Below are 15,230 nucleotides of genomic sequence, written 5' to 3' on the forward strand. Positions count from 1 at the left end.
TGAGAAACAAGATTTCAGTAATTTTTTTAATATACATTTTTGCTTTGTTATTATGGGATATTGTGTGTAGATTGAAAAACAACAATTTAATCCACAAAATGTGGATAAAGTCAAGGGATCTGAATAGTTCCCAATGCACTGTGTATATATATATATATATATATATATATATATATATTCACTAATGTACTATTATAAAATCAAGATGTCTTAAAAGGGATTTTCACACTACTAAGTCGAACCAAACCAAGCTGTACTGAGCTGGCCTGGTTACGCATCCTCCATAGTTACTGTAACCGTGCCGACAAGAGACAATGTGTAAAGAAAATATCAGAGCCAGCACAGTTTGGTTGGGATCGGACCGATAGTGTGAAAGGGGTTTAAGAGTACCGACAAAGGGTGTGACATGAGGCCCTGGCCACTGATTGGTTGACAGAGAGGAAGTGACATGAAACCCTGGCCACTGATTGGCTGACAGAGGGGAAGTGAGTTCTTACCTCGAGGGTACCACATCCCAAACAAAGCACGTAAAGAAATTAAAAACAATTAAAAAGAAGAAAATGATTAATTGTAAAGAAAAACGAAAATCTGATTATTTCATTCCAAAGAAAAACATAAATCAAAAATATTTCAAAACAGCCAGATATGGGTAGTAAAGTGAAATTACTTTTGGAGTTTTACACACAGAAAGAGAGAGAGAGAGAGAGAGAGAGAGAGAGAGAGAGAGAGAGAGAGAGAGAGACAGAGAGAGAGAGAGAGAGAGAGAGAGAGAGAGAGAGAGAGAGAGAGAGAGAGAGAGAGAGAGAGAGAGAGAGAGAGAGAGAGAGAGAGAGAGAGAGAGAGAGAGAGAGAGAGAGAGAGAGAGAGAGAGAGAGAGAGAGAGAGAGAGAGAGAGAGAGAGAGAGAGAGAGAGAGAGAGAGAGAGAGAGAGAGAGAGAGAGAGAGGACAGAGAGAGAGAGAAGGACAGAGCGAGAGAGAGAGAGAGAGAGAGACAGAGAGAGACAGAGCGAGAGTGAGGACGTACCTGAAAAGTTTTTTGTTACCAGCAGAGTGGTCAAAATGGCTCCCTGAAAGAGTGGAGGGGACAGAAAGAAAGGAGGGAAGGATGGAGAGAGCAGAAAAGAGCAGGGGAGGAGAGAACAATTATAGTCTCTACTGAAGGACTGATCATTACAACAGACAACAGCAATGGTACTATAGTCTCTACTGAAGGACTGATCATTACAACAGACAACAGCAGTGGTACTATAGTCTCTACTGAAGGACTGATCATTACAACAGCAGTGGTACTATAGTCTCTACTGAAGGACTGATCATTACAACAGCAGTGGTACTATAGTCTCTACTGAAGGACTGATCATTACAACAGCAGTGGTACTATAGTCTCTACTGAAGGACTGATCATTACAACAGCAGTGGTACTATAGTCTCTACTGAAGGACTGATCATTTACAACAGACAACAGCAGTGGTACTATAGTCTCTACTGAAGGACTGATCATTACAACAGACAACAGCAGTGGTACTATAGTCTCTACTGAAGGACTGATCATTACAACAGCAGTGGTACTATAGTCTCTACTGAAGGACTGATCATTACAACAGCAGTGGTACTATAGTCTCTACTGAAGGACTGATCATTTACAACAGCAGTGGTACTATAGTCTCTACTGAAGGACTGATCATTACTACAGCAGTGGTACTATAGTCTCTACTGAAGGACTGATCATTACTACAGCAGTGGTACTATAGTCTCTACTGAAGGACTGATCATTACAACAGCAGTGGTACTATAGTCTCTACTGAAGGACTGATCATTACTACAGCAGTGGTACTATAGTCTCTACTGAAGGACTGATCATTTACAACAGCAGTGGTACTATAGTCTCTACTGAAGGACTGATCATTACAACAGACAACAGCAGTGGTACTAGAGTCTCTACTGAAGGACTGATCATTGCAAAGCAGATGGAAAGGGGGAGAAAGGGAGAGAGGGAGAGAGAGAGAGAGAGGGAGAGAAAGAAGGGTGTGTGCTTGGCTTGCATCCCAAAGGGTACCCTATACCCTTTTTGACAATAATATAAAACAGAAACAGAACTGTAGAATTAAATATTATAAACCAATTAAAATGGTTGGAAAGTCCTTTTGATCAGACCCCTATGGGCCTTGTAGTAGTGGAATAGGGCATAGGGAACAGGGTATAGGGAACAGGGTATAGGGTACAGGGAAAGGGGAACAGGGAATAGGGTATAGGGAATAGAGAATAGAGAATAAGGGATAGGGTACAGGGAACGGGGAACATGGTATAGGGAATAGGGTATAGGGAAGAGGGAACAAGGGTATAGGGAATAGGTTATAGGGTATAGGGTAGAGGGAATAGGGTATATGGAAAGGGTATAGGGTATATGGAAAGGGTATAGGGAATAGGGTATAGGGAATATGGTACAGGGAATAGGGACTAGGGTATAGGGAATAGGTTAAAGGGAATAGGGTATAGATTACAGGGAATAGGGTACAGGGAATAGGGTATAGGGAATAGGGTAAAGGGAATAGGACATAGGGAATAGGGAATAGGGTATAGGAAAAGGGTATAGGGAACAGATTACAGGGTATAGGGAATAGGGCATACTGAATAGGGTATAGGGTATAGGGTATAGGGAATAGGGTATAGGGTATAGGGAGAGACACATCCCTTGAGTTTCTGAATAGAACAGAGGACAGTGAAAGAGGAGTGTTACCTTGAGTTTCCTCCTGGCGTTGAACTTCTTCAGACACTCCACGGTCTCCTGTCTGTGCATCATGGAAGCTACAGTGGACCGTTGCTGCAGACAGAGAACGTCATGTTTACTGTTCATTTTTTATATGGTTTTTATTTCACTTCTGTATATTATCTACTTCCACTTGCTTTGGCGATGTTAACATATGTTTCCCATGCCAATAAAGCCCCTTGAATTGAATTCAATTGAGAGAGAATGTTATTTTATACAGGGGATTGAGTGAGATATGTCAGAGCAGAGCTTTGTAAACAAAGTGGTGAGTAATGAAGAGATCTACAGGACTTTACTGAGAGACCAGACAACCTTTTGTTACAGGATGTTGTGATGAGTAATGGAGAGATCTACAGGACTTTACTGAGGGACCAGACAACCTTTTGATACAGGATGTTGTGATGAGTAATGGAGAGATCTACAGGACTTTACTGAGAGACCAGACAACCTTTTGTTACAGGATGTAGTGATGAGTAATGAAGAGATCTACAGGACTTTACTGAGGGTCCAGACAACCTTTTGATACAGGATGTAGTGATGAGTAATGAAGAGATCTACAGGACTTTACTGAGGGACCAGACAACCTTTTGATACAGGATGTAGTGATGAGTAATGAAGAGATCTACAGGACTTTACTGAGGGACCAGACAACCTTTTGTTACAGGATGTAGTGATGAGTAATGAAGAGATCTACAGGACTTTACTGAGGGTCCAGACAACCTTTTGTTACAGGATGTAGTGGTGAGTAATGAAGAGATCTACAGGACTTTACTGAGCGTCCAGACAACCTTTTGATACAGGATGTAGTGGTGAGTATTACAACTGTCCCCTGTGATAAAGAACTAGGGTAGACGGCATCAAAGGATTTACAGTGGAGTCTCTGCTGTATTTGGATAATAAGGTGTCACAATAGTCCAGAACCGGGCAGGAACGACAATCTGCTTCCCGCTGTTTAGGACAGGCAAGATCTACTTCCTGCTGTTTAGGACAGGCAAGATCTACTTCCTGCTGTGTAGGACAGGCAAGATCTACTTCCTGCTGTTTAGGACAGGCAATATCTACTTCCTGCTGTTTAGGACAGACAAGATCTACTTCTTAAAAAAAGAAGTCCACTTTAAATCTTATCTTTTTAACTAGCTCCTCAGTCTGTTTTTTAAACGTTTGAATCTTTGTCCAAATGGTGTTTAATAGGAGAAGAGATCAGTGGAAGGACTGTGTGTGTGTGTGTGTGTGTGTGTGTGTGTGTGTGTGTGTGTGTGTGTGTGTGTGTGTGTGTGTGTGTGTGTGTGTGTGTGTGTGTGTGTGTGTGTGTGTGTGTGTGTGTGTGTGTGTGTGTGTGTGTGCGTGTGCGTGTGCGCGTGCGTGTGTGTGTGTTTCCATACACAGATCCAGGGGTGTTTGAGGGCCTCTGCGGTGGTGATGCGTTTGCCGGGGTTGATGGTCAACATCTTATTGATCAGGTCTTTGGCATCAGGAGTCACCGTGTCCCACTCTGGAGACGGGAACTATGGACACACACATTACACACAATCAGTCAGTCCATCAATCAATACATTCCACCATTCTGTCTAATCATTAATTTCCAACATCAGTGACGAGAGAGAGAGGGAGAGAGAGAGAGAGATAGAGAGAGAGACACAGAGACAGAGTGTGTGAGAGAGAGAGAGAGGGAGAGAGAGAGGGAGAAAGAAAGAGAGAGCGAGATAGAGAGGGAGAAAGAAAGAGCGAGAGAGAGAGAGAGGGAGAAAGAAAGAGAGAGAGAGCACAACAGAAACAGAGAGATAGAGGTTGGTAGTTTTCCCGCCGTAGAGAGGAGAGAATCAGACAGATAGAGAGATAGAGGTTGGTAGTTCTCCCATCGTAGAGAGGAGAGAGTCAGACAGAGAGAGATATAGAGGTTGGTAGTTCTCCCATCGTAGAGAGGAGAGAGTCAGACAGAGAGAGAGATAGAGGTTGGTAGTTCTCACATCGTAGAGAGGAGAGAGTCAGACAGAGAGATAGAGGTTGGTAGTTCTCCCATCGTAGAGAGGAGAGAGTCAGACAGAGAGATAGAGGTTGGTAGTTCTCCCATCGTAGAGAGGAGAGAGTCAGACAGAGAGAGAGATAGAGGTTGGTAGTTCTCCCGTCGTAGAGAGGAGAGAGTCAGACAGAGAGAGAGATAGAGGTTGGTAGTTCTCACATCGTAGAGAGGAGAGAGTCAGACAGAGAGAGAGATAGAGGTTGGTAGTTCTCCCATCGTAGAGAGGAGAGAGTCAGACAGATAGAGAGATAGAGGTTGGTAGTTCTCCCATCGTAGAGAGGAGAGAGTCAGACAGAGAGATAGAGGTTGGTAGTTCTCCCGTCATAGAGAGTCAGACAGATAGAGAGATAGAGGTTGGTAGTTCTCCCATCGTAGAGAGGAGAGAGTCAGACAGAGAGATAGAGGTTGGTAGTTCTCCCGTCATAGAGAGTCAGACAGATAGAGAGATAGAGGTTGGTAGTTCTCCCATCGTAGAGAGGAGAGAGTCAGACAGACAGAGAGATAGAGGTTGGTAGTTCTCCCATCGTAGAGAGGAGAGAGTCAGACAGAGATAGAGGTTGGTAGTTCTCCCATCGTAGAGAGTCAGACAGATAGAGATATAGAGGTTGGTAGTTCTCACATCGTAGAGAGGAGAGAGTCAGACAGACAGAGAGATAGAGGTTGGTAGTTCTCCCATCGTAGAGAGGAGAGAGTCAGATAGAGAGATAGAGGTTGGTAGTTCTCTCATCGTAGAGAGGAGAGAGTCAGACAGAGAGATAGAGGTTGGTAGTTCTCACATCGTAGAGAGGAGAGAGTCAGACAGAGAGATAGAGGTTGGTAGTTCTCACATCGTAGAGAGGAGAGAGTCAGACAGAGAGATAGAGGTTGGTAGTTCTCCCATCGTAGAGAGGAGAGAGTCAGACAGAGAGATAGAGGTTGGTAGTTCTCACATCGTAGAGAGGAGAGAGTCAGATAGAGAGATAGAGGTTGGTAGTTCTCCCATCGTAGAGAGGAGAGAGTCAGACAGATAGAGATATAGAGGTTGGTAGTTCTCCCGTCGTAGAGAGGAGAGAGTCAGACAGATAGAGATATAGAGGTTGGTAGTTCTCACATCGTAGAGAGGAGAGAGTCAGATAGAGAGATAGAGGTTGGTAGTTCTCCCATCGTAGAGAGGAGAGAGTCAGACAGATAGAGATATAGAGGTTGGTAGTTCTCACATCATAGGCTCCAGCCTTGATCTGCTGGTACAGTCTGTGCTGGTCCTCGTCCCAGAAGGGAGGGTAACCGACCAATAGGATGTACAGGATCACCCCTGGCAGGAAGACACACACGCTTAACATCACCCACAGATCAAAACAACACAGTCTTGACCCCAAACTGACCCCTTTTTGAAATTTCACTTCCTGAATTGGAATGGAATTGAGCCAACTTTCAGCAGGGAACAATGATTTGGGAACAATCACATAGAAGTATGTTATTTAGTTTAGTTCCAGGGTAAAGGTCAAAGGTTAGAGATTAAAAGGTTGTTTGTTTACCACAGGCCCACAAGTCCACAGGCTTCCCATATGGGTCTTTTCTCAGGACCTCCGGAGACAGATAGCCTGGAGTACCAGCAAAACCTGTAGGGGAGGAGAGAGGGAGGGAGTGGGGATAGGGAGAGGGAGGGAGGAGAGAGGGAGGGAGTGGGGATAGGGAGAGGGAGGGAGGAGAGAGGGAGAGGGAGAGGGAGGGAGTGGGGATGGGAGAGGGAGGGAGGAGAGAGGGAGAGGGAGAGGGAGAGGGAGAGGGAGAGGGAGAGGGAGGGAGGGAGGGAGAGGGAGGGAGGGAGGGAGGGAGGGAGGGAGGGAGGGAGGGAGGAGAGAGGGAGGGATAGGGAGGGATAGGGAGGGATAGGGAGAGGGAGGGAGGGAGAGGGAGGAGGGGGGAGAGGGAGGGAGGGAGAATACACGGATGAGTGTATCAATGGTTTGATTGATTCATTTGAGTAATTGTTTCAGCAAATAATTAATTGATTACTTGTGTGAGTCATTGATTGATTAAATCGATCAATCAGTACATCTGTACATTTTAGTCATTCTTATCCAGAGTGATTTACAGGACAAATTAGGGTTAATTGTTCATGAGCAACTCAACAGATTTTCACCTAGTCAGCTCGGGGATTCGAACCAGTGACCTTTCTTTTAACCGCTAGGCTACCTGCCGCCCTGTCAATTTAAAACGGGTAAGAAGTTAGGGGTCAATTCTGGGCCAGGCCTCTATGTCCTCTAATACTCACACTAGTGTCCAGACCCGACCCGACCCGAACCGCACTGTGCTGCCTTGCATTATTAATTTTCCCATTAGCCTTTCCATCACAGTACCAGAAACCACAGCGGATGTGTAATCAGGCCAGCCGAGTACAGCTGTAATACAGTAATACAACTGGGCTTGGTTCAGCTCAGTAATACAACTGGGCTTGGTTCAGCTCAGTAATACAGCTGGGCTTGGTTCAGCTCAGTAATACAGCTGGGCTTGGTTCAGCTCAGTAATACAGCTGGGCTTGGTTCAGCTCAGTAATACAGCTGGGCTTGGTTCAGCTCAGTAATACAGCTGGGCTTGGTTCAGCTCAGTAATACAGCTGGGCTTGGTTCAGCTCAGTAATACAGCTGGGCTTGGTTCAGCTCAGTAATACAGCTGGGCTTGGTTCAGCTCAGTAATACAGCTGGGCTTGGTTCAGCTCAGTAATACAGCTGGGCCTGGTTCAGCTCAGTAATACAGCTGGGCCTGGTTCAGCTCAGTAATACAGCTGGGCCTGGTTCAGTTCAGTAATACAGCTGGGCTTGGTTCAGTTCAGTAATACAGCTGGGCTTGGTTCAGCTCAGTAATACAGCTGGGCTTGGTTCAGCTCAGTAACACAGCTGGGCTTGGTTCAGCTCAGTAATACAGCTGGGCTTGGTTCAGCTCAGTAATACAGCTGGGCTTGGTTCAGCTCAGTAATACAGCTGGGCTTGGTTCAGCTCAGTAATACAGCTGGGCCTGGTTCAGCTCAGTAATACAGCTGGGCTTGGTTCAGCTCAGTAATACAGCTGGGCTTGGTTCAGCTCAGTAACACAGCTGGGCGTGGTTCAGCTCAGTAATACAGCTGGGCTTGGTTCAGCTCAGTAATACAGCTGGGCTTGGTTCAGCTCAGTAATACAGCTGGGCTTGGTTCAGCTCAGTAATACAGCTGGGCCTGGTTCAGCTCAGTAATACAGCTGGGCTTGGTTCAGCTCAGTAGTGTGAAAAAACACATGTTTTTGACCCATAAGAGAGAAGCCAGTCCACTGTACTCACCAAACCATGCCTGTTGGTCGCCCTGCACCTCGATGGCGAGCCCAAAGTCAGCTAGCTTAACCGCCGCCCCCTTCAGCTTACTGGCCAATAGGAGGTTCTCAGGCTGGAGGGGGGCGGAGTCAAATGGGTTAGAGGTAACAAGACGCCCCGGGGTAACCGTTGGCCGTAGACACAGATGTACAATCAGCTTTAGCCTCACGCAAGGTTGTCACTATCTGGCCAAGCTGCAAAGTCAGACCCCCCCCCCGTCTATAATTTATCTTCTTAAAATCTGATTAAACTTAACACTGTTAACCTTATGCCTACCCCTAACCTTAAATTAAGACCAAATAACTACAATATACAGTATATTTTCATACAATTTTAAGCTATAGCCAATTTAGAGTTTGCAGCTTGGCCATCTAGTGGCAACCACTAGGACTAAACTGAGCTTATATCAGTGTCTAAGGGCAACTTGATCCTACAGACACACACACACACACACAGAGAGACAAAGAGACAACGGTTGAACAGGGACACACTAACACAACAACACACTGTGGTATAAATACATACAGACACACACACACAGACAAAGAAACGCACACACAAACACACAGACACACACACACACAGACACACACACAGACACCTTCAGATGTACAATGTAAAACATGGGGTGATGGTGGTGATGGTGATGGTGATGATGGTGGTGATGATGGTGATGATGATGATGGTGGTGGTGATGATGATGGTGGTGATGATGGTGATGATGGTGGTGATGGTGGTGATGATGGTAATGATGGTGGTGGTGGTGGTGATGATGATGATGGTGATGATGATGGTGATGATGGTGGTGATGGTGGTGATGATGGTAATGATGGTGGTGGTGGTGATGATGTTGATGGTGGTGATGGTGGTGATGATGATGGTGGTGATGATGATGGTGGTGATGGCAATGATGGTGATGTTGGTAGTGGTGGTGATGAAGGTGGTGATGGTGGTGATGATGGTAATGATGGTGGTGATGATGGTGATGATGATGATGATGGTGATGATGATGATGATGATGATGATGGTGGTGGTGATGATGATGGTGGTGATGATGGTGATGATGGTGGTGATGGTGATGATGATGGTAATGGTGGTGATGATGATGATGATGATGGTGATGATGATGATGATGATGATGATGATGGTGGTGGTGATGATGATGGTGGTGATGATGGTGATGATGGTGATGATGATGATGGTGATGATGGTAATGATGGTGGTGGTGGTGGTGATGATGATGATGGTGATGATGATGGTGATGATGATGGTGATGGTGGTGATGATGGTAATGATGGTGGTGGTGGTGGTGATGATGGTGGTGGTGATGATGTTGATGGTGGTGATGATGGTGGTGATGATGGTGGTGATGATGGTGATGTTGGTGAAGATTATATTGATGATGATGGTGATGGTCTGACCATACAAACCTTCAGGTCCCTGTGAACGATACCATTGACATGGCAGTGATGAACACTCTCTACAATCTGCTGTATGCAATGACTGAAGGAGGAGAGACAGAAAAGAGAGAGAGAGAAAAGAGAGAGAAAAGAGAGAAGAGAGAGAGAAGAGGAGAGAGGAGAGAAGAGAGGAGTGAAGTGAGGAGAGAGGAGAGAGAGAAAAGAGAGGAGAAAGAGAAGAGAGAGAGGAGAGGAGAGGAGAGGAGAGGAGAGGAGAGGAGAGGAGAGGAGAGGAGAGGAGAGAGAGAGAGGAGTGAAGAGAGGAGTGAAGTGAGGAGAAAGGAGAGAGGAGTGAAGAGAGAAATGGACAGGGGAGAAACATCTTATTATATAAACAATGGTGTTTGATATCGACACGACAATGTTCAACAATAAAACACAGAAAATACCATATACTGTGTTTCTGTGCCTGTTTCTGTCAGAGACAAAGGTCTACTCTCTGTTAGATCAGAGTAAAGTAACAGCTCACTACAGATTACAGGGTTAAACAATACTCTCTCTGTTAGATCAGAGTAAAGTAACAGCTCACTACAGATTACAGGGTTAAACAATACTCTCTCTGTTAGATCAGAGTAAAGTAACAGCCCACTACAGATTACAGAGTTAAACAATACTCTCTCTGTTTGATCAGAGTAAAGTAACAGCACACTACAGATTACAGAGTTAAACAAACAACACCAGCTAACAGGGAAACACACCGACAACACAGACACACTAGAATAATCATGAATCATTCTAGAACTATATACCTCCTCTCTCCCCATCATCCCTTCCCTCTTCCCCCCTCCACCCTTCCCCTTCTCCCCCCCTTATCTCTCTCTCCTTCTCTCTCTCCGTCTCTGTCCCTCTCTCTTTAAGGAGGTTGTATTTCAACATAAAGTCTGTAGTGTGAAGTAGGTTCCATATCTATGGATAGGTCCCAAACTGCACCCTATTCCCTATGTAGTGCACACATTTTGACCAGAGTCCTATGAGTTGCCATGGCGCCCTAGAAGCCCTGCTAGCAGCCTAAGTACATATTCAAGTTGTTTGTAATTGTTGTTTTTTGAAATCAACTCTGTTGTTTTTTGATAACGTAGAGTTTTTATTGGTTGTATCTGTTGTTTTTTGATAACGTAAAGTTTTTATTGGTGGTATCTGTTATTTTTTGATAACGTAAAGTTTTTATTGGTGGTATCTGTTGTTTTTTTGAGCCATGGATTTACAGGTTGACTGACAGGGGAACACTGTTTGTCTAGCAAGTGTCACGACTCTCCTGTGATGATCCAAAGATCGGGTTAAAATGGATCAACGCCCATCAGACCGTCTCACCAGCAGATGGGAGGAGGGATTAATGTGGGGGTTTCATGACACCTCGCGCCCGATCGTTAATTATAAATCTCTAGGACGGAGGGAAACTTTCTCTCTCTACCCTTTTAGCATTGAGATTGGAATCTTTTTGTTACAGAGACGACATTGTGCCACCTAAAAACTCTAACGTCCAACAGTGAACACTGGGACAATATTTTTTAACATCCGAATGAAGGCGTATGATGAGAGATGGAATATGGGAAATGAATGTTTATTTTGTGATGTCATTAAAAATGGTATAAAAAATTTATATAACAGAAATATTGTAACATGAAGAGTTTTCACACTGTATGTCAGGTTTCCATCCTTTACGTTGTATAGGAAATACCAGGGATGAAGAGAATATTTTTGTTAACTTCACTAGGGTAGGGGGCAGCATTCGGAATTTTGGATGAAATGCCCAAATTAATGCCCAAATTAAACTGCCTGCTTCTCGGGCCCAGAAGATATGATATGCATATAACTGGTAGATTTGGATAGAAAACACTCTCAAGTTTCCAAAACTGTTATAATAGTGTCTGTGAGTATAACAGAACTGATTTGGCAGGCGAAAACCTGAGAAAAATCCATTCAGGAAGTAGTTTTTTTCCTATTCAATGCCATTACAGTATCCATTGACTTAGGACTCAAATTTCAGTTCCTATGCCTTCCACTAGATGTCAACAGTCTTTAGAAATAGTTTCAGGGTTGTATTCTGAAAAATGAGGGAATAAGAGCATTCGGAATGAGTGGACCCTAAAGTGTCGCAGAGCTTTTTCATGCGCGCGACAGAGAGATAGCAATTCTTCTTTACCTTTTAAATTGACGACATTATTGTCCGGTTGAAATATTATCGATTATTTAGGCTAAAAACAACCTGAGGATTGAATATAAACATTGTTTGACATGTTTCTATGAACTTTACGGATACAATTTAGATTTTTTTGTCTTCCTGATTTGACTGCGTTTGAGCCTGTGGATTACTGAAGAAAATGCGCAAACAAAATGGAGTTTTTTTGTATATAAAGAGACTTTATCGAACAAAATAAACATTTATTGAGTAAATGAATGTCTGCTGAGTGCAACCATATGAAGATCATCAAAGGTAAGGGATACATTTTATCTCTATTTCTGACTCTGACTCTGTTCTACTTGGCTGGTTACTGTTTGTAATGAATTGTCTAGTGGGCAATGTTCTCAAATAATCGTAAGGTATGCTTTCGCCGTAAAGCATTTTTTTTTTAATCTGACACCGTGGTTGGATTCACGAGAAGTTCATCTTTAAACCTATGTAAAATATGTTTTGTTTTCTGAATTTTTATAATGAGTATTTGAATTTGGCGCCCAGTAGTTTCACTGGCTGTTGAAGAGGTGGGACGCTAACGTACCACATACCCAAGAGAAGTTAAGATAGGAATGTGATTTTAGTTTCCTAACGAGATGATGATGCTTTGCCCAGTAAGTAGCCACGCCTGAGGGAACTAAGAGAGCGCGTCAGCATGACAGAAACACCCCCTTTTTCTACCAGAGTGCATAAAGGTTGAGTTGAGAATTAACATACCACACCAGAAAGACTCTAGCTGCAGCTTATTTCTCAATTAGTTACGACCCTGAAAATCAACACGAGGTGAAGACGACAAAGTGGCCTCTAACAGTCAATGTTACGGCTAAGTAGCTGTTCTAAGTACTGTATCTAAGAAAGTGAATTTAAGTAGGACTATCCGGTTATTCTCTTCAAACCATCACTGGCTACACTGCTTTCATCACCTCACTGGGGATCATCGACACTGATTAGCTCCGCAGGACAACTCTTCCAGAATGAGTGAAAGTAAACAAGGACAACGAAGAAGAAGGCCATTGTGACCTCTTGTGGACAATCAGAGCCTTACACTTAAGAACTAAGGCCCAGCGGAACCCTTTTCAAGAAGCGGAACTCTTTCCACGAAGGACTGGGTCCAAGAGAGATACACGATCAAGGAAGACATTCAACACGTAAATACATTCATTACTTCTTACCCAAACGGACAGTGGTTAGGGGGAAAGTATTGTGATTACTGTGAGCGTACTTTCCAAATGTATCCAAGTGTTCTCTCTCTCCCTCTCTTTACCTCTCCATCTTATGTAACAAGTGTCGTATTGTGTCAGTCCGCTAGGGACCTGTTTCCATCGTATTAAGTTTCTAATCAATAACCTATACCGTGTGTTTTATGTATGTGTGGGTATCCTGTGTTATCATTTAGTAAGTAAATAATTACATCAATTTGTGTGGTACGGAATGATCAGTTAAGGCTGGGGTTTGTGCAGATGCAAGGAGTATGCGACGTTCAGAATTATGAGACTGATATCAGGTAATGATTTTTTATTTTATTTTTTTTACCTTTATTTAACTAGGCAAGTCAGATAAGAACAAATTCTTATTTTCAATGACGGCCTAGGAACAGTGGGTTAACTGCCTTGTTCAGGGGCAGAACGACAGATTTTTACCTTGTCAGCTTGGGGATTAGATCTTGCAACCTTTCGGTTACTAGTCCAATGCTCTAACCACTAGGCTACCCGCCACCCCGGTAATGATTAATGATTAAGGTAATGATTAATGATTAAGGTAATGATTAACGATTAAGGTAATGATTAATGATTAAGGTAACGATGAATGATTAAGGTAACGATGAATGATTACGGTAACGATGAATGATTACGGTAACAATTAATGATTAAGGTAACGATTAATGATTAAGGTAATGATTAAGGTAATGATTAATGATTAAGGTAATGATTAATGATTAAGGTAATGATTAATTAGATGAATGTTATCGATATATATCTTATATATCATCTAGAGTTTAATTCAGGAGATGGCAACTCAGTAAACAACTTCTTCCGTGGTGCCCCAAATTTTAAATAGTTAATTGTTTCATGACTCATTTAATCGAGAAACAATTAAACCTAGTTAGTTGATTCGATACATAACAGTCACCAGATTAATGAAAGCCACGACACGACACTAGCTAGCTGGCTAATGTTTTTTGTTTGAATGATGCATCTAGACACTGTACCAGCTTTTTAGTTTCACCCTGGCTGCCTGTTCCTGGTCTTTTGAAAACATCAATTGAGGGGTCACCTGAAGCGTGAGAGGAATGGGAGATACAGTTGAGGAACGCAGTGCTGAGGCAGAGGGCTCATAGTGAGGACGACTGGCTACTACTCAGAACGGTGTGTGGTGAACATTCTGGTGCCCAAAGCTGCTGTACTGGTTGATCTAACTATAGCTAGACTATTCATGATGATGTACTGGTTGATCTAACTATAGCTAGACTATTCATGATGATGTACTGGTTGATCTAACTATAGCTAGACTATTCATGATGATGTACTGGTCGATCTAACTATAGCTAGACTATTCATGATGATGTACTGGTTGATCTAACTATAGCTAGACTATTCATGATGATGTACTGGTCGATATAACTATAGCTAGACTATTCATGATGATGTACTGGTCGATCTAACTATAGCTAGACTATTCATGATGATGTACTGGTCGATCTAACTATAGCTAGACTATTCATGATGATGTACTGGTCGATCTAACTATAGCTAGACTATTCATGATGATGTACTGGTCGATCTAACTATAGCTAGACTATTCATGATGATGTACTGGTCGATCTAACTATAGCTAGACTATTCATGATGATGTACTGGTCGATCTAACTATAGCTAGACTATTCATGATGATGTACTGGTCGATCTAACTATAGCTAGACTATTCATGATGATGTACTGGTCGATCTAACTATAGCTAGACTATTCATGATGATGTACTGGTTGATCTAACTATAGCTAGACTATTCATGATGATGTACTGGTCGATCTAACTATAGCTAGACTATTCATGATGATGTACTGGTCGATCTAACTATAGCTAGACTATTCATGATGATGTACTGGTCGATCTATTCATGGTGATGTACTGGTTGATCTAACTATAGCTAGACTATTCATGATGATGTACTGGTCGATCTATTCATGATGATGTACTGGTTGATCTAACTATAGCTAGACTATTCATGGTGATGTACTGGTTGATCTAACTATAGCTAGACTATTCATGGTGATGTACTGGTTGATCTAACTATAGCTAGACTATTCATGATGATGTACTGGTCGATCTAACTATAGCTAGACTATTCATGATGATGTACTGGTCGATCTATTCATGATGATGTACTGGTTGATCTAACTATAGCTAGACTATTCATGATGATGTACTGGTTGATCTAACTATAGCTAGACTATTCATGATGATGTACTGGTCGATCTAACTATAGCTAG

General features: G+C 43.0%; 1 protein-coding gene across 5 annotated transcripts in view; it reads right to left on the bottom strand.

Moving 5' to 3' along the window:
• LOC139579596 (calcium/calmodulin-dependent protein kinase type II delta 2 chain) overlaps positions 1-15,230 on the bottom strand; it is a 114,696-nt gene that overhangs the window by 41,784 nt on the left and 57,682 nt on the right. For all 5 annotated transcript variants that reach the window (XM_071408360.1, XM_071408358.1, XM_071408361.1 and 2 more), the window contains exons 6-12: positions 9,540-9,612; positions 8,080-8,182; positions 6,303-6,386; positions 5,985-6,079; positions 4,151-4,273; positions 2,739-2,822; positions 1,026-1,068 (exon numbers count right to left, since the gene is read on the bottom strand). In XM_071408360.1, the coding sequence (XP_071264461.1) occupies positions 1,026-1,068; positions 2,739-2,822; positions 4,151-4,273; positions 5,985-6,079; positions 6,303-6,386; positions 8,080-8,182; positions 9,540-9,612 (605 nt within the window). The remainder of the gene's footprint in view (positions 1-1,025; positions 1,069-2,738; positions 2,823-4,150; positions 4,274-5,984; positions 6,080-6,302; positions 6,387-8,079; positions 8,183-9,539; positions 9,613-15,230) is intronic.

This window comes from Salvelinus alpinus, chromosome 6 (genome assembly GCF_045679555.1).
Source record: "Salvelinus alpinus chromosome 6, SLU_Salpinus.1, whole genome shotgun sequence".
Lineage (NCBI taxonomy): Eukaryota > Metazoa > Chordata > Actinopteri > Salmoniformes > Salmonidae > Salvelinus > Salvelinus alpinus.